The sequence below is a fragment of the Diadema antillarum genome, unplaced genomic scaffold (genome assembly GCF_040938485.1).
Source record: "Diadema antillarum isolate AM-2024a unplaced genomic scaffold, OU_Dant_1.0 seq00000485_RagTag, whole genome shotgun sequence".
Classification (NCBI taxonomy): domain Eukaryota; kingdom Metazoa; phylum Echinodermata; class Echinoidea; order Diadematoida; family Diadematidae; genus Diadema; species Diadema antillarum.
In genome coordinates this window covers 649,940-669,425 of record NW_027271448.1, presented here as the reverse complement: position 1 = coordinate 669,425, position 19,486 = coordinate 649,940, and the positions used below count along the sequence as shown (strand labels likewise).

Below are 19,486 nucleotides of genomic sequence, written 5' to 3'. Positions count from 1 at the left end.
GCGACCACAAGCATTATTTCATAACAATTATGCATAAAGACATTTTTAGTCGTATCTTTCTTTGCGTTAGTACGTTTCAGTATGATGTCAATATCACTTCTTTTTTTTCCAGTAGGTATTAAAGTTCCGTTTGAGACATATCGGAATATCTCAGTATATTACAATACCATTGTGACAGTCATTTTGACTGTCAATAAATTTTAGCTGATTTGACAAATTCAGAATACGAATTATTGCTTTTCACCCTGCATGGGTTTAATCTCCCGCTTCGCGTTGGAGCACAATACTTCGCCATTTCAGTATAAGAACATGTTAAGGAGTTTCCGTTCATACAGGACATTTATAGATGTCCGAAAACCTTCAAAGACCTTCAGCACCCTCGAAATAGGGTAAGAACATCAATTTATTTTAAAATTTTTACCATTACGAAAAAAATATATTAACATTGGAATTTCTGTCACTTATTTTGGCTGTCATCTTGGACGTCTAAAAACCCTAAAGAATGGACGAATTTCGACAACCAAGTTTCGAGGGTGCTGAATAGGGCCTAAAATTTTCCAATTTTTGACAGTTATTTTGGCGGTCATCCTGGACATCTCAAAACCCTTTAAAAAAACACGAAAGTTGCATCAACCAGGTTCGGATTCAGCACCCTCGAAATAGAGTAAAACCGCAAATTGTTTTCAATTTTACACCATTTAGAAGGTAATATAGGGCTTACATGGAAATTTTCGTTTTTGACGGCCATTCAGGGGCCATTCTGGCGGCCATCTTTATTATCTCAAAACCCTCAAGGAAGTAAGAGCTGTATACTGGAGCTTCAAATTCAGCAAACTCAAAATAGTGTAAAGCCACCAACTGTTTTATATTTTACACCATTTAGAAGGAAATACTGGGTCTACATATGAATTTCCGTTCTTCGCGGTCATTTTGGCGACCATCTTTATTATCTCAAAACCCTTAAGGATGCAAGAGTTGTATCCTGAGCTTCGGATTCAGCACACTCAAAATAAGATAAAAACCACCAATTGCTTTCAAATTGTCACCATTTAGAAGGAAATACATGGGAACTTCCGTTTTGGGCGGCCATTTTAACGGCCATATTGAATATCTCCAAATCTTCAACAATGCAGGAGTTGCACCATCTAGATTCTGATTCAGCACCCTCGAAATAGGGTAAAACCATCAATTGTTTTCAACATCTCACCATTTAGAAGAAAATACGTGGGAATTTCCGGTTTTAATTGGCGGCCATTTTGGCGGCCATCTTGAATATCTCTAAAATTTCATGGATGCAAGAGTTGCATCATCCAGATTCGGATTCAGCACCCTCGAAATAGGGTAAAACCATCAATTGTTTTCAACATCTCACCATTTAGAAGAAAATACGTGGGAATTTCAGGTTTTAATTGGCGGCCATTTTGGCGGCCATCTTGAATATCTCTAAAACTTCATGGATGCAAGAGTTGCATCATCCGGATTCGGATTCAGCACCCTCGAAATAGGGTAGAACCATCAATTGTTTTTAATTTCTCAACATTTAGAAGGAAATACATGAGAATTTCCGGTTTTAATTGGCGGCCATTTTGGCGGCCATCTTAAATATCTCAAAAACTTCATGGATGCAAGAGTTGCATCATCCAGATTCGGATTCAGCACCTTCCAAATAGGGAGAATCATCAATTCTTTTCAATTTCACACCATTTAGAAAGAAATACGTGGGAATTTTCGGTTTTGGCGGCCATTTTGGCAGCCATCTTGAATATCTCAAAACCCTCAAGGATGCAAGAGTTGCATCATCCAGATTCGGATTCAGCACCCTCGAAATAGGGTAAAACCATCACTTGTTTTCAATATCTCACTATTTAGAAGGAAATACGTGGGAATTTCCGGTTTTGGCGGCCATTTTGGCGGCCATCTTGAATATCTCAAAACCCTCAAGGATGCAAGAGTTGCATCATCCGGATTCGGATTCAGCACCCCCGAAATAGGGTAAAACCATCAAAAAACATTGGGTGGACGGTAAAACAAGGTTCAGCCTCTGGCACCCAGACTACTACGCACAAGCGCAGTTTAGTAGGCTGTTGATGGTGTTGTTGAATGCAAGGGATTTATATGCTCACGAATTGCAATGCGTACTAAAGTTGTGCTTTTTGTGAAAGTAGAGATCTCGAGGATCTGTTCAGGGTGAATTTACTTGGGCATGCCATTCAGAGATAAAAGATTGGGTTTCAGACAGTTATGATTTTTACAAGTTAGGTTCATTGATTCCAACGGGTTTTTACTACAATTGTACATCTGTCAGTGTCAGACAGGGGCCGCGGAACCGGGTGGGGGGGGGGGGGGGGGGGGTGGGTTCAGTGCAGCCCCCCACCCCCACCCCCACACTTGCACACACACACACACACACACACACACACACACACACACACACACACTTATGGCTCTTTTTTTTTTTAAAAGGAAAACATTTGGGAAAAAATCAGGAAAAAAAAATCACAACCCCCATGAATTTCAATTTCCAAACTAGATTCCGCCTTTAGATTCTTCCCGTCTGAGCGGGGGGGGGGGGGGGGGGGGGCCTTGACCTTGACACCTCGGCTCCTTCCCCCCCCCCCCCACACACACACACAACTACACACACTGAAAAACGTTCTCAGAATCGCACGACAAGGGGGGGGGGGGAGGATAAAATTAAACCCTCAAAATTCCCAGTTACACGTACAGAGGAAGTTATATAGGCCTAATTCTCCTTTCATTCTAGAGGAGCAAGTCAAGCGCTTCTTTTATGCTATAAAGGCAGAACATTATTTGTGTGTGAGTGAAGTTGTAAATTTTCTAAGCATACAGTGCAATTCGCCCGTAAATCGGACACTTTCCCTTTTCCCTCCCTCTCCCCCGATTATAAGTCTCTCTCTCTAGATCTCTCCCCTATCCATATCCCCCTCCCTCCCTATAGGCCTACATCTAGAGAGCCCTCTCTCACTAGTATCTTTATTCATTTACTTGTGCATAAAGAAATTAAATGCATTATAGGTCTATTTGCATGGTCAATCATGAATAACAATCATTATTTTACCTATATACACCGGCCGTGTTTTATCAGACGATGCTCCAGACAAACACTGAAGGGGGAAGGGGGGAGGGGGAGAAGAGGAAGAAGAAGAAGGAAAGAAGAAGAGGAACTATAGGAAGAGAGCCTAGGATTAGTAGGAAACGATATCAGCAGGCCTATACGTAGGCCTACATGTACAGTATACATGCCCTTCCCCCTCCCCCCCCCAAAAAAAAAATACAAGTGGATTTCCCTGCTTTGATATCTTTCAATATTGGTATATCTGTCTTTTAAAGAGAATAAACGGTAAGAGGATCGAGTAAAAAGTTTATTTAATGAAAATTGGTTTTGAAATGGCGTAGATATGAGAGGTCGTAATAAAAGGTGGGAACCACCTTTTATATGGCTATAAAGATATACTTTGTTTTGCTTTGGTGTTTGTTTGTTTTTTATATCTCGGCCATTTCAAAACCGATGTTCACCAACTCATACACTTTTAATTCTTTAATGGTATGTTCTTTGATATTCTATATAAGCGGTTTCTAATTATCTCGCAAAAAGTTGAAACCTGATTCCCCAACTCAACCAAAACTATAGGCCTGCTATTCCTATTGTAATGTAGTACATATGTTTCGTTCAGGGGGCTATAGAGACGAAAAATTGGATTAACCAATTCAGACAATTAATTAAGGTGATACCGAGTTTATTTCTTTCTTGAGCTAAATTATACTCGATTTTCTTTTTGTATTTCATGAATTCAACGAAAGTAACAAAATTTGGTTGCCTCTTTTGAAATCTACATCTTTAGAGAAATAACTTGAAATATAGAAACAAACAGCACCTTCTCTCGCGTGGATTTTATCATGATGATCAGTCATTGCCCAATCCAAAGTTGGCCTTTCGTTTACTGGTAGTGGTACAAAGCTAGCTTTGCCAAGTTTAGCTAGCCTTTACGCCAGGCCTTAATCAAGTACAAAGTATTCTTAATATAGTTTCATTCGAATTTATGATGCAATCTTAATCAAATATACTTTTTAAAATCTAATACATCATGCTTATTTTTGCGTGATTTCTAGATTTTCTTACAAGATGATGTTTTATACAATACATATTTGATATTTGATGCGTATAAGGCTAAACATTTTTATCCGCGGGGAATCAAGTCCGATCTTGATTTACACAGTAACCCGCGACGCGCACGATCTAGGCTAGTATTGATATACACGCTGTTTTGTGCTAGTGTACGACGCTTTCGCCGTGTTCATTCGTACGTGTACACGGGATAGCTGAGTGTTTGTTCATTTGCATGTATGCCAGAAGTGGTGGGAATACTTCCTGAAATTCATTTGGCTGTTCCTACCCGAAAGGTTAAGTTGCCTGCCGTCTATCGTATGTGTCTGTTCTCTTTAAAATCAGCGAGCTGAGAGAGCAGAATATGACGATCATTCAAATTCAGAAAGTTGTTTCTTGCAGCAGCGAGGATACGGTAAGCGAAGATTCACGTTTCTTTGTGCCGCAACTTCTCGCTTAGTGCAGCTCCTGCAGTGCGGGTCCAGCTAAACGCGTCAGCAGCAGCGGCGTTTGGCCATGTTCGTCAGGGTTTAGCACCATGGCATGTTTACAGTCCAACTTTACTCCCCTAACACTGCGTTTACACGTAAAAGGGCCAACCACAACCGGACATTGTCTTGATGCCTGTGTAGTGTGTGTGTGTGCCTGTGGGTGAACTGTGTACAAAATGTATCTGTGTTGACATTGTCATTACTGTTGAATGGCTCTAAAAGTCAGAACTGAGCATCATCATACAAAATTTGTAGGATGTAGATTCTACACTTTTACGTTAGTTCAGGTAATTCAGGTAAAAGCGTCTGGCGCTAGTAAGTATGCTTTCGCACCTGAGTTGGGGGTGCATGTTTGGAGATTATTTGACAATTATAAACAACCAGGTGCGAAAGTACACCAGCGCCTAACCCCGGCGTGGGGCGCTGTTGCAGTATGCGTTGGGGTCGCTGTTGCGGTTAACTAGTGCCAAACATGTGCGAGAACTAACTGCTCTTGTTCCAACAATATTGAATTTATTTAGAATGAAGGTGGTTCTATCCTAAGAATGAGAAATTATCAAACCTTCCAGCTGGCTGGCTGAATTGATTGTTTCTGATTTGCAATGATACAACTTGTTAAATTTCACTTCTTTTAATAAGATACATAATATAAAGTACTGCATACACTGAATATTTTGTGTGGTTTTTGTTTTCACGAGTCAGGTGCATTGCTTTTCACGAAATTGATAAAGAAACGTCTGTATCATGTATAGTGGTAGAGTGATACAACTGATTTGAAATATTCAGGGTAAAGAGCTTTGAAACTAAAGGTACAATGTCAGACTACATAGTGTAGCAGACTCTTATGTAAGTTATAGATACATTGATCATTTGCAACAGGCTTTGTTTTAATTGTCGTTGCCCAATTATAGCTTCACCGTTCAGAAAACCTTTTGAAAGGAGATTCCTACAAGAAATGGACATGCGGCAGTGAAGGGGAAAAACAGGCCTCGGCCATACTCCAGCTTGAAAAGTCTACCAGAATTCACTCCATTGATGTGGGAAATGAAGCCTCTGCTTTTGTTGAAATTCTTGGAGGGAATGCTGCCTCAGATAAAGAAGACTTTCAGGTATTCATCAGGGGTCTAGGACAGTTTACCCCCTGGACAAGTACCCCAGATCATTCCCCTAACCCTAATTCTAATCCAAATCCTGACCCTAATCCTAACCCTCAAACCTAAATTCTAACCATTAACCTAACCCTAGCCCTAATCTCTTCTCTATGACCCTGTCTCTAACTGGTATTGTAATTGTCCTCGGAATAGAGGAGGGTAATTGTCTTGATACAATTCCTCAGCTGTAACTGAAAGGGAAATTCTAGTAGAGTTGAAAGTTAGTCTGAAAAGAATGAGTACAGATTTCCTTGGCACAACAATGAAAATTTGATCAAAGTCGGATAAAAAATAAGGAAGTTATGAAATTTTGAAGTTTTCCTAATTTTTCCTTGAAACAGAAGTCTCTAACAGTTGTTATGAATATTAAATTGATTATAAAGTTATTATTCTCTCTTTTTCTTGCACAAGCACAAGAGGAGATCTGAAATTGTTTAGATGTACACTTTGTATGTTTGTTGTTTCATTTATTTTTACTGTAAATGAGCTTCAGCTCCAGTTGTATTGTACACTATAGCATGTACTGTAGGTGTGACTGCAGTCTTGAACTGGGGAAAGTTTCTGAAATATTCTGTGAAAGGTGACAATCACTACCTGCATATCATGCAGTGTCAAAGGTGACAGATGATTTGAATATGAAAATGGCTTTTTGATTTTGATGAGCATGCATACACTATACACAGGTACACAAAATCTGCATTGATTTTATTTTGAATAGAATTAAGATGCAATTCTATGATTAACCTTATGAGCTATTTTTCCTGTCGATTTTGCTTTTTACTTTTATGGCCCATTCTTTGGGGATTATCTTTTATCAACTGTGTTTCATCATTATTTTTTCTTTTATTGTCCATTACTGCATCAAACAGGTGATTCTTGTAGCATCATCCTTCATGTCACCCATGGAGAGCAGGAACAACACCAACATCAACCGTGTCCGAATGTTCGGCCCTGAGAGTCTCTCCAAGGCAGTTGCTGACAAGAAATTTGACAGAATTAAGGTTGTGTGCACGCAGCCTTTCAACAAGGTCTGTTAATCCCTCATAAATGTTGTATCGGTTTGAAAAACAAACAAACAACCAAACAACCAAACCAATGTCAACTTTGAGAGGTTTCAGCTGCAGTGTTTTTTCAAATACTGCAAAATCAGACATTTTTGTGTGCAATTTAATTTTGCGAATTTTGCAAGAGCCAAGATCTGTGAAATTACAATGCGTGTGGAGATTCTTGTTTACACTATGCTTTCACAAAAATTTCAGGCCATGATGCCCCCCCCCCCCCCCCAGTCTTTTTATGGTTAAGACTGCTGCCTGAAAGGGCAGAGCTTTCAGAAAATGCCAAATACTAGCAATCTGCACAGAAAAAGATTTTGTGCCAGTGCTGTATTTTATTTGTTAGAACAGGCAACATGTCAAGGTGTGTAATGCTGTTTCATTATTTGTCTGCCAATCATGTGTAGCGCATCAAGTATGGTTTGTCGTTCATCAAGTTCCATGGACCGCCAGGAAGTGGGAATGACCAACCCAGCTCCACGGTCACTCAGGTAAGAGCGCCATCTTGACTCGCAGTAAAGTCCACCCCTTTTACTAGGGATGTTATGGTATTGGTTGAGATGAGGATTCAGCTTTCTGCTTTTAGTGAGATACTTTAGAAACCACTTTACGAAATGTTCAAGAGCATACCATTTCTATAAAAATTCATAGTTTATTTGGGGAAAATTGTTTTAAAATGGCAGAGACATCCAAAAAACAAGAAGTTCCATCTCAACCAAAACTATACTATTCCTTTGTAAAAGTATCCAGAGGTGATTGCTGACTGCTTATTAGCCTTTTGCATGAGATCAATTTGAGTTCATTTTATTTTAGTGCAGTCACTCATGTCTACCAAAGGTTATTTTTCAGTGAGTCTGAGAAGAGGTAAAGATAAAACAAAGTTAAAATGAACGATGTTGTATACACAGTATTCATAATAAAAAGGATAACACATTAATCATACATCGTGATATCAATGAAACATTCTTTGATAAGTGGCTAACTATGGTATGAATTGAAATCATCAACTTTATTTTGAATAGCTAGAAAAACCAAGCATACATACTAAGCTATATGATATGAAAATGACTACATAAACTCTAAGACAAACATAAAAACATTGAATGTGAAAGAAAATGAACATTATACAAAGCCTTATACAAAAATGGATAATAATTCAAACTTGCTGATTCTTCTTTTTTGTCTCGCCCACTGGAGGTGAAGGCGAGACTAAGGGATCCAAATGGTGTCCGTCCGTCGTCCGTCCGTCGTCTGTCACAAATGTTAAAGTTTACCTGCAAGACTCTCTTACGACGCATAACTTGGCAACTGTTACAGCAATGGCAGCCACACTTGGGTGATAGAAGCACTAGGGGTATCTTCATGTTATGGTGTTGTCGGAGGTCATGTGATGATGTCAAAGGTCATTTGAGGTCATATATTAAAGAGTATGTGCAAGACTCTTTTCTGTGTTAAAGTTTACCTGCAAGACTCTCTTTTGACAAATAACTTCACATAAGTTGCTTGGATTACAACCTAACTTTGGTCATAGATGCACTGGGGGTACCTTCATGTTATGGTGCCGTTGGAGGTCACAGGATAAGGTCAAAGGTCATTTGAGGTCATACAATGTACGTTAAAGTTTACTTGCAAGACTCTCTTATCACATGTAACTTGACACATGTTGCTACAATGGTAATCAAACTTGGGTGATGGATGCACTAGGGGTACCTTCATGTTATAGTGCCGTAAGAGGTCACATGATAAGGTCAAAGGTCGTTTGAGGTCATACGTTAAAGTTTACTTGCAAGACTCTTATCACATGTAACTCAGCACATGTTGCTACGATGGCAATCAAACTTCGGTAATGGTAGATGTCTCTTGGGAAATTGAAGGTAACCACAAGGTCAAAGGTTACAGACAGGGGTCAACGAACTTTTAGGGCCCAATGTTAAGTTTTTAGGGCGCATTTCGTTTATGGCTCATAACTTTTGATCCCTTTGTCCGTTTGTGACCAAACTTGGATGGAAGATGTCCCTTCGGGGAGGTGAAGGTCGTCACAAGGTCAAAGGTCACAGACGGGTCAACAAACTTTTAGGGCCCAATGTTATGTTTTTAGGGCGCGTTTTGATTGTGGCTCATAACTTTTGATCCCTATGTCCGTTTGTGACCAAACTTGGACGGTAGCTGTCCCTTGGGGAGTTAAAGGTCATCACAAGGTCAAAGGTCACAGAAAGGGGTCAACAAATTTTTAGGGCCCAATGTTAAGTTTTTATGGCGCGTTTCGATTATGGCTCATTACTTTTGATCCCTTTGTCCGTTTGTGGCCAAACTTGGATGGTAAATGTCCCTTAGGGTGTTGAAGGTCACCACAAGGTCAAAGGTCATAAGCAGGTCAATTAACTTCTGGGAGTTATGAAAAATATTAATTCCTTGTACGCAAATGGGCGAGACACAATTTGGCGATTGCCTTGTCTACACCCCCTTGCCCCTTCCACCCAGCAGACAACTCTTGGCAGGTTTAAGCTAAAGGATGAAGGCAGCAAGTCGTCCTTGTCGGTAGGCAGCTTCTTCAAGAGCCGGGAGAAAGAGAGTCCTGAAGCTCAGAAACCTCAAACTGGTATGACACAACATGATCTCATCCGCTTTGCCGACATGTTTCTCTAAAAAGACAAAAGATCTTTTACCATGATCTGGATATGCACTGACAGTGGTTTTGTTTTAGATCCATATGACTCTCCCCCCTTTTTTTTCTGTGATTGTTTGTGATAGATTTCATACATGTATAACCATGTTTGATTTCTTTTTCATAGATCCAAATATTGTAAAATCAGAAATTTTTGCTTGCATTTTAATTTCACAAATTCCATGAGAGGCAAGATTCGCAAAATTAAAAGGCATGCAAGTGTTCTTTTTTACACTATATGCATTGAATGCCAGTGCCAATTGGCAGAAATTTCATGCTGGATAAAAGACCACTGACTTCAATTCGAGAAGATTTCATGCCGTGAATATTTCTGGTTTTATGATTGATCGGACTGTGATAGGTAGTCAAATGTATCACACTGGTTGAAATGAAAGAAAAGGCATGGAATATACTATATCATGTGCTAAGAGTTGCTGTATAAAGGGGTTCCATGACAATTCCTGCTGTGACTATTGCTCCCGTGAAATATGTGCATGCTAAGCCAAATATGAATTCAACTCAAAAACATGACCCTAACTGTAATCTTAATCTTCCCGTCAAATTAAACCTAAAACCCTATCACAACTCTAACCCAAACCCTAAGTCCTTGGATAAAATGAGTCCAGAGCAATTGTCGCAGGAGCAAATGTTGTGTCACTTTATAGAGGAGAGTCAGGCTATTATGAGGTAATTGATACGTTTGTACTACAATTATGGTGACACATAAAATATCAGCATTGGTCACAAACTCTGCAGATATTAATTTTCTTCTTTGAAGTGAGGTTGCTTTCTCCTGTCTTATAAATATATTTACATACAGTCTGCCTATTCACTCTGAAGTGATGGATTGTTGGTATTTATCATCCCCATGTGTTATGCAACATAAAAAAAAAGTGCAGTGTCGTAAACTGAAAAAAAAAAGTTTGTGCATATGTACACTTACATGAAGTAATAACTACCAGGGGCAGATCAAGGAATTCCGTAAAGGGGAGGCACCTTTGCAAAATAAAAGGGGGGCATGCCCCCCCCCTCCATTTTTTCTTTTTATATCTTTTGTTTTAACAAAAAATAAAGAGGGGGCGCGCACCCGGTGTGCCCCCCTCTAGATCTGCCACTGACTACTGTGGGGATCTACTAGTTTAAAAAGAAGTGTGATGTTTTTCTGACCGAATGAGTTTAACATTGATGGAATGGGGTTTATCACTCAGCTGCAGCAGCTGTGAGGGCAGCATCCAATCAGACAAGCTCTTCAGCAACCACCTCCCAAGCTACATCGTCATCTCCTCATGCCACCCAGCAGGTGAGAGAAATGAAGACTATGCTCTATGCCAAAACATACATGTAGTTCTCAGAAGGACTTCAAATTCATCTTCCACCATTTGGAATTTACTTGTAATACATCAAAAGGGTCTGGCATGAAACTTACCAGACTCAGGTGCTTTATGCCGTCACGCGTGATGACTATTGAAATGCTATAAATACATGCATGTCCATTGCAAATGAATGAATGCTTGTATTTTTGGCCTGCTTGCTATTTCTCAAAGCTTTGTCAGGTATCTCTGTACACAAGACAAGAATATGAAATGGAGAAGAAAGGGATTATTTTGATGAATTTTGAGAAAGCTTGTGTGTGTATGTTCCTCTATTGTTTTCTGGAAATGATTTTCACATGTTTGGAGCTTTTGTCTGGTATCAAAACTTCACAACTCCTGTTCTGTTAAACAGCCTTCAGTCAAGAGGAGACTTTCAGATGAAGAAAAGAAAGAAGTGACAAAAGGGGAAAGCTCTTCCAGTAAGTCTCATGGAGATGCCAAATCTTCAGTAGAGCCACCGTCGAAGAAGACAAAAGGTGATTTTTTATGCCTCCGCCACGAAGTGGTGCCGGAGGCATTATTATTCAAGCCTTTTTTTTCAGCAGCTTTCATGGTGCATTGACATTCTTAATTTTCTTTGTTTTTCTCTGTCAGTGTCTACCTACATTGCTCAGCTTTTCTCATCCAACTTGTACTACCGTACTTTAAGACTGGAATTGTATAAAAGTAATACTACATTGTATATAACTTCACTGATCATTAAAGAAACTGCATTATCAAAGGTTAGACTGTTGACTTCCGTAGCCAGTGAAGGGTGCATGAGAATTATATTGTGTACTGATGTCCAATGTTCACTTCCAGTTATGGGGAGACCCCCCGATAATACAGTTCACTCCTTGCTTGTAGATCTTGATGAGACTGATGAAAAGTTTTCAACGGAGATGATGCAAAACTTTGAGGACATTTGCGAGGGAGCAAAGTGACCAAGCAAGGGGGGGGGGGGGGAGATGTGGGTATCCTCACCATCCCACATGGGAGCTTTTGCGTGATTTTTAGAATTAAATTTCCACGATCTGGTGCACATTTTTGTTTAGCGTGTGCATCTTCACTGTGTACATACTATGGGGGTGAGTGATAGACCCATCACTGAAGGGTGTAGGAGGGGGTATCCCCCTTTTATTGATTCCATTCACCCTTTGGTCGACACCCCTGTTAAAGTCTGTTTTTCATAAATCCTGATCTCTGTAATACCTTTGCTGCCCACAGACTCATCAAAAAAGCCGGCGACCGGTGAAGCCTTCAGCAGCCTCATGAAGGGCGTGGTCTTTGTCCTGAGTGGCTTCCAGAATCCACTGAGGGGCGAACTGAGGCAGAAAGCCAGTGACATGGGGGCACAGTACCGGGGAGACTGGGGACCAGGATGCACACATCTCATGTGAGAATCTTTTGATACTGCTTTTTTTTTTTTTTTTAACTCCTCTTCCAGGAAGTGTCACCAGAGAGAGTATGTTTTCAAGCTGTCCCTCTGTCACTCCTTATGTCCATAATTATTTTTGTGGATGACTCAATGTAAGAACAATTTGAGTTACCAAAATGAAACCTGGCATATGTGCAAATGTGTTTGTGTACCCAAAGGATGAAGCTGAGCCTAGCAGTTTGTAATTATTTGGAGAAAGTTGTGTGCGATGGGGTCAAAGTCGAGGATCAATGTTTTGTCCAGTCTTGTGAAACTGTCGTCACGCATTGTCAAGGTGTGGTGTAGACCCATTGGGAGAATAATGCGATATAGCGGAGGAATATCATTTGCAGCACTAGCCACACTTCTAGTTCAGTTTTTTTTATTTGATCAAGTGTGTAGTACAGGATACATATAGAATCAAAAAAATCCCCCTGCATGTAATCCTCTCATGAACAGAATGATCAGTAAATTCAGCCCTGTTTCAGGATTTGTAGGCTTGCTGATTAATATTTTGGGTTTCAAACCCAACGACCAATGTAGTTTCTGAAGTGTGATAATTTGACAAGGTTCTCCCTGACCACACTCAACCATGGCAATGACTATTAGATTTCTTACTGTCAACCAACTTTGGTTATCAGCAAACACACCAATGCAGAGTATTCCTCATGCTTGGAAAGTGTATGACAGTACTGTACTTGGTGTCAGAATTTTAATGGGGAATGAAACCAAAATAAATATGAGGGCTGAGTGAATGCAGCAATATTATTAGAACACATCAGTGAAATATTGAGAACGATGAGATAATCCATTCAAAAGTTGTGAATCTTTAAAGTTTTGATGCCACCCTCGCTGTATTGGAAGACTACTAGTTCGTGATGCTGCATGTGAAAAACATTACAAAGAAAATATGAAGAAAAATCAACATATTTCCACTTGTCTAGCACAATAAAAGGAGCACTTGAATTGCCTCTTTCAGAAAGCAGTGAGAATAATATGACCCTCACCAAATGACAGTGACAAGTTGAGGGAATGTGTACTTTTTTAAATTTAAGAAAAGAATTAAATTTTGAGGAATTTTCATCGTCTTTCTTTATATCGTTCTCCTTTTGATACGTCACAATCTGTGATGGTCTTTTCGCCCTGCAATGGCAGCACAAAAACTTGAAAAATTCACAATTTCTGATTGCCCAATTTCCCTCAGACTTTCACTGATGTGATCTACTTAACAGTGCCACATTTACACAATCTGCATTTTTATGTGTTTTGGGGTTTCATTTCCCTTTATATATGTTGTGTATCCTCTCTCTCTCTCTCCCCCCACAGCTGTGCTTTTGCCAACACACCCAAGTTCAACCAAGTCAAGGGCAAAGGGAGGATTGTGAAGAAGGAATGGGTTACTGATTGTTACAGGAAGAGGATGTTGTTGCCATGGAAACGGTAATCGATGATTTTTAGATATTTTTCATGTCACATATATTCTGCGTTTGAAGGATTTCAAGACAGCATGTTGCCCTATACTCTCCTCCTCTCTCTCTTTATCTAAACAAATATGGAGAATGTTCCTTTTCCACAAGTGACAAAACGGCTCAAGACATGATGTTGTTTACTGATGAAACTTTTGCCAGTGGACATTGATATATTTATGTTTGTTTTTCCCTGTAATGTCATACTGACTTACAGTTTGTTCAAGAGAAGGAAGATGATATCAAACTGGGCTAAGATGGCCTTCCTCTGAGATAAAGCCTGGAATATTGTTCTTGTAACAAAAACTACTAATGTTAGAAGCTAAAGCTTCTAAAATTTCGCAAAACTTGGCGCACATAAAAAAAAAAGAGTTTGTTTCTGGTAATTGGAAAATGTTGTATCTCACAAAAAATGCAACAATCATGTTGTTGTTTTTTGTAAGTTTTAAGGGGGAAGTGTTTATAAGGTTTCCTTTATTATTTTTTTTCACACTTTCATGACTTCCGCGATACCTTCAAAAATGGGTGATGAATTTACCATCTCTTTTGTATTGTGACGAAACTTTTTTAGTAACTTTGCCATGGCCCTAATAAGTAATTATGGTGTGAAGTAAATAAAGCTGGTTAACACGTTTTATCACATGCACATATTACATCATAATCATGGTGTCTTGACATTTTTGTAATGAACTGCAGATACCAGTTGACGAATTTGGCAGATAGTTCGAGCGACGACAGCCGATCAGAAGATGAGGAAGCAGTGGAAACGCCTGTCAAGGCCAAGCCTTCGCCTAAAGAAAAATCAAAAGGAACAACACCAACTCCTAAGGTATGCTCACGAAATGTTTGATTAATATGAAATGTTTCTTACCTCGATTGTGTACTGTGAAATTGAGAATACGCAGACGTTTCATGTGACAAGGAACTAGTGTGAAATTAAAAGCACACAATTATTTTTCCCTTGCTATGTATTCGAAACTCTATGATATATCAGGATTTGGTGGGATTAAACACACATGAAATTCATCTCACCCAGCAGAGTGCAAAAAGGTCACTCATGAAAATTTCCACTGTTAAAGTAATATATTTATATATGACTTTTCTGTGAGGATGTTGTTGAACTTATGACTTTTATTTCCTTTTCTCCAAGAAAATAGTAATAATTTCTTGTTGAAAAGAAAGAAAGAACTGAACTCCTTGTTTGTGTGTTTGTATGTGTGCTGCCGAGGACAGGGCACTCCTGTTATAACGATCAAAATTTTGTTACAACAAAGTAAAAGTTCAGGCCTCGAAATTATCATCTCTGACATTTACAGTGCGAAATTCCCTGCGGTTTTTTTTGTAACAAAATTTTGATATAATGAAAGAAAACTGCCAGTCCCAAGGACCTAATTATAACAGGAGTCGTCTATATGAAACATGCTGACAGTGTTTTGGGGCCCACCTTGTGGAAGGACTCTACTCGTACTGGTCCTACCTTGGTAGCTAGTACATGCGTGCAAATAATGCGCATCAGTAAAGGCATTATTAGTAGGAATTACCTACATGGGGTACCTTGGAACAGTCTAGCAAGCCCTAGGCATGCTGAGGGTGTTTGGACTGTTTTAAAGGTACCAAGTGTGGGTAGTTATACTAACGTCCTAACTAAATGATGGTGTGTTATTTGTTTTATAAAATGATGAAGCAGATCAGTCCTACTTCACAGTTCTTGTATTTTTTCAGCCCAAAGAATTTCAAATAAAGGTGTTGTAATTTATGCGACAGCCATTTCAGTGATAAAATCTTGCCCGGTCACTATCACAACATGAAAGTGCTAATAAACGGTCAATCTAATTCACTTGTGATTGGTCATGAGCAAAATTATGCAATAGGCAAAAATATTGCCTGGTCTGATGTGAGCTCTCCACCAATCATCTGATTAGGATCTGCCTCATTATTTTATGATATTCCATACCTAACATGAGGCCTAAATCTCCATTCCTCTTCACACACATTAAAAAAAATAATAATAAAAAAAAAATGAATAAATGGAAAGAAAGAAAAAGACTGACCCTGACTGTGATCTCAATAAATTTCAGAAATCCAGCAAGGAAAGTGACGCCCGCCTTGCCCCCGAAGACGATGATGGAAACGACACGGAGCCTCTGGCAGGAGACTCTTCAGGAGAGGATACAGAGGACGAGATTCAAAGGTTGGCCATTAACTCATTTATGGCGAGCTGATTTTGCTATAACATGCATTTCCCATAGACGCATGCACAAGTTTACTTGAGACTGGTATTCAAAGGGTTAAGATCATGAGTGTGTCCGTATGTCATGGTCACAGCTGACTCTCTTCAAATTTTAGGTAGCAATCCAACAATTATGACATATTGGATGGCAAGGACTAGGATACCAGAGAATATTGACCCTTACGAGAGCAATATTCCATGGTACATATTCTGTGAATTACACTGTAAAGCTATCCGTTTTATTATGTATACACTGTATTATCTATAATCATTATCTCGAGAAGGCAGTGCTCACCCAAGCATGAATGCTTTTGGACTTTTTGATGCTACAATGTATAAGAGACCTTCAGCTATTACCACATGTATAAACATTTTGCAAGAGTTCAGTATTTTTTTTATTTTTTTATTTATTTATTTATTTATTTATTTATTTATTTATTTATTTATTTATTTATTTATTTATTTATTTATTTATTTATTTATTTATGTATTTATGTATTTATTTATTTATTATGTATTTATTTATTTATTTATTTTATTTATTAATTTATTTATTTATTGTTATTTGTTGTTGTTGTTTTTTTTTTTTTTTGGGGGGGGGGCACTCTCTATAAAGGATTCCCAATGATTTCCAACTTTGTACTCTCCAGGGGTTTGATTTGGCTGTGAGCTCTTCACATTGTGACAGTGTTCTTTCATTGCATAGTAAAGAGTCCTCATATATGATCGATTACCTCTTTCCAGAGTTCGCAACAAACCTACAGAAGACCCTTACGGTGGTTCAACTGACGAGGAAGAGGACTCAAAACCGAAGGCTTCCAATTCAAGCCCGGGCGATGTTCCAGATCTTCCCGATTTCCTAAGTGGCAAGCATTTCTTGCTTTATGGAAAGTTTGACCCGGAAGAAAGACGTCAGGTCAACCGATTTATTGTTGCCTTCAACGGGTAAGAAGACCATCTATCAAATTAAAAAAAAAAACACAAAAAACTACTGCTTTATGTAAAGGATGTATTTTTCTGAGTGAAGCTAAACAAGATTGAAGCCTTATATTTTTCAGCCGGCCATATGTACTATTATCAAAGTCGTTATGAAACGAATAGTATCACACATGTAAAATTGAATTCAGCTAATCCTGAGAGTTGGTTCATACTTTTTTTGCTGGGGATGCATCTGGCATTGTAGATATCAGCTTTGTGAATGTAAACTTTCTCCTGATTTTGACTCTCTTGTTTATAAATGATTACTGATTTGAAATGAGCATTACTTTGCCCTAAAGTTCACATACATAACATTTCCATTTCATCATTTTCATTTGAACTAACTTAATGCTGTTGAGGAGACTCAATGTTTTCTTATTATGCGACTCAAAGATTGTTCAGACATTGCTTCTGTAGATGAAGTAAATCCTACTAAGTGGTAGTCAACAGTCTAAACAGATAAACGTTTTAGAATAGAAGCTCATGATTATTCCCGTTACAGTAGGGAAATATATCTAGTTTGCAGATGCTGTGAGATCCCATATTCCCATATCCCATAATCCCATATTTTTAACAAAATTGCTGATCTGTGATTTGATATTTTTTCTGTTTTTTTCCTCACCCCACCCCCAAGATTGGTTGAGAACTACATGAGCGACCAAGTCAACTATGTCATCACTAATTCTAGCTGGGATGATTCTTTTGAACAGGTAATGTGCTCTCACTGGTGACACAACATTTGCTCCTGTGACAATTGCTCAGGTCTTATTTCATCCAAGGACTTAGGGTTAGGGTTAGGGTTAGGGTTGTGATAGGGATTTAGGTTTAGTTTGATATGAGGATTACAATTGGAGTTAAAGTTATGTTTGTGGGTATAATTTATAGTTGGCTTAGCGTGCAGAAATTTCATGGGAGCAGTTGTCGCAGGAGCAAATGTCATGAAACCGCTCTCACCATAGAATCAGTTGTCTGTTGATTTGATTCATACAGCCATAAAGAGAGTAAAGATTTCCTTCTGGCCTTCACTTTATCAATTGATTTGTCAATGTAGATGTATGGTATATATGTACACATTTAACCCTAAAAAGACTGGGGTATTTTGGTAGCTCGAAAGACTGGGGGGGGGGCCTAAAGGGCCCCCCCTTAAGATCTCAGCCGTGGATCGCGCGATCGCCGCGGAAATTTGCACAATGGTAGTGTGCGATGTAATCTACAAGATCGTATATTTAAATTTTACAAAATTGTCTTCTTTTATTTTATTTTGATTAATTATGCTAATTTATGCAAGAAATCAGACTCTTTGATCTAAATCAGTAAATAAAGCTCGAAAAGTGCTCACTTTTGGTCTAATTATTCTTTGTGGCATTCTTAGCAAATGCACTTGAAAAAAAAATTGGTATCAAAATTAATTTCTTATTTATTTTATTGTTTTATGAATTTCTTATGTATTTCTTTGTTTTTTAGACCTTTTGTTTTTCTTGTTTTTTTTAACAAAATTTGTGGCAGACACTCTTTGAAGCATAATACTCCTAAAACAAATTAATTTTAGCCATTGAGAGTAAAAATAAGCATATTTATATGAACCATGTGAAAAAACTCAATTTCTATTGACTTTGTACACAAAATCACATTTTTTAGCCATTTTCGGCCTCGCGTGCATGTAGAAATTAATAACCATGAAAATCTGCAAAAATTTCACTCTGATATCCAGTGTTGCAATACAAAATTTAGCTTGTATGTACATGTAGAATAACTATCAACCATCAATTACATGATATTGTAGTCTCACCTTGTGTTTAGAAACTTATACACATTCTATTCAATTCACAAATGATTATCATCAAGAATCAATAAATGATAGAAGTTATTGTACCATGTGGGTTTGCTAATATGACTACTCATTTGAACATGCTCCATAATGTATATTTTCTCCTATTTATCAATTAATGTTTTTCTGTTCTTAAAAAATGTTGATAACGCAACTATTTATTTGTGCTTTCATGTTTTGTTTTTAGGGGTTGTCACTGAATTTTCCATATCTTGTTTTTTCTCCCTTTTGCAGGCCCTCGGAGATAACTCCTCATTGACCTTTGTGCGACCCCGTTGGCTTTTTGCTTGTAATGAGAAACTCAAGATGGTGCCTTATCAACCGTACATAGTTGTCCCAGCCAACTAGTCTTATGGACAGTCACTTATCACCTTGTCATTCCAGCAATCTATTGTCTGTATCATAGAATTTCCTTGTATCGAAAGGTTTTTGTATTTGTTAGGACATACACTTGTATCATAGAATTTCCTTGTACCGGAAGGTTTTGTATTTGTTAGGATGTGCGCTTGTAGCGTAGAATTTCCTTGCATCGGAAGGTTTTGTATTTGTTAGGGCATTACACTTGTACCTTTGTGAAGTAGAGTTCATTTGATGATCTATGTTTACTGTACTACATTCAGAGTTATTTCAGGAGTTAAATTTTGTGCAACTGGACGTGATGGTCCTTTCATTGGCTCTCCTCAAAACAATTTTTTGCCTCAGCCACAAAGTGTCGCCAAAGGGCTAACGT

At 38.5% G+C, this 19,486-nt stretch overlaps 1 protein-coding gene across 1 annotated transcript; it reads left to right on the top strand.

Annotated features, from left to right (window-relative positions):
• Nucleotides 1-4,460: 4,460 nt before the first annotated feature.
• LOC139733638 (DNA repair protein XRCC1-like) lies at nt 4,461-19,252 on the top strand. The gene is made up of 14 exons (XM_071644452.1): nt 4,461-4,541; nt 5,529-5,726; nt 6,638-6,796; nt 7,228-7,311; nt 9,305-9,419; nt 10,694-10,785; nt 11,211-11,334; nt 12,065-12,233; nt 13,581-13,694; nt 14,417-14,549; nt 15,799-15,911; nt 16,695-16,895; nt 17,563-17,638; nt 18,991-19,252. Exons 1-14 carry the CDS (start codon nt 4,491-4,493, stop codon nt 19,102-19,104), a joined length of 1,743 nt encoding a protein of 580 aa, XP_071500553.1. The 5' UTR covers nt 4,461-4,490; the 3' UTR covers nt 19,105-19,252.
• Nucleotides 19,253-19,486: the final 234 nt, after the last annotated feature.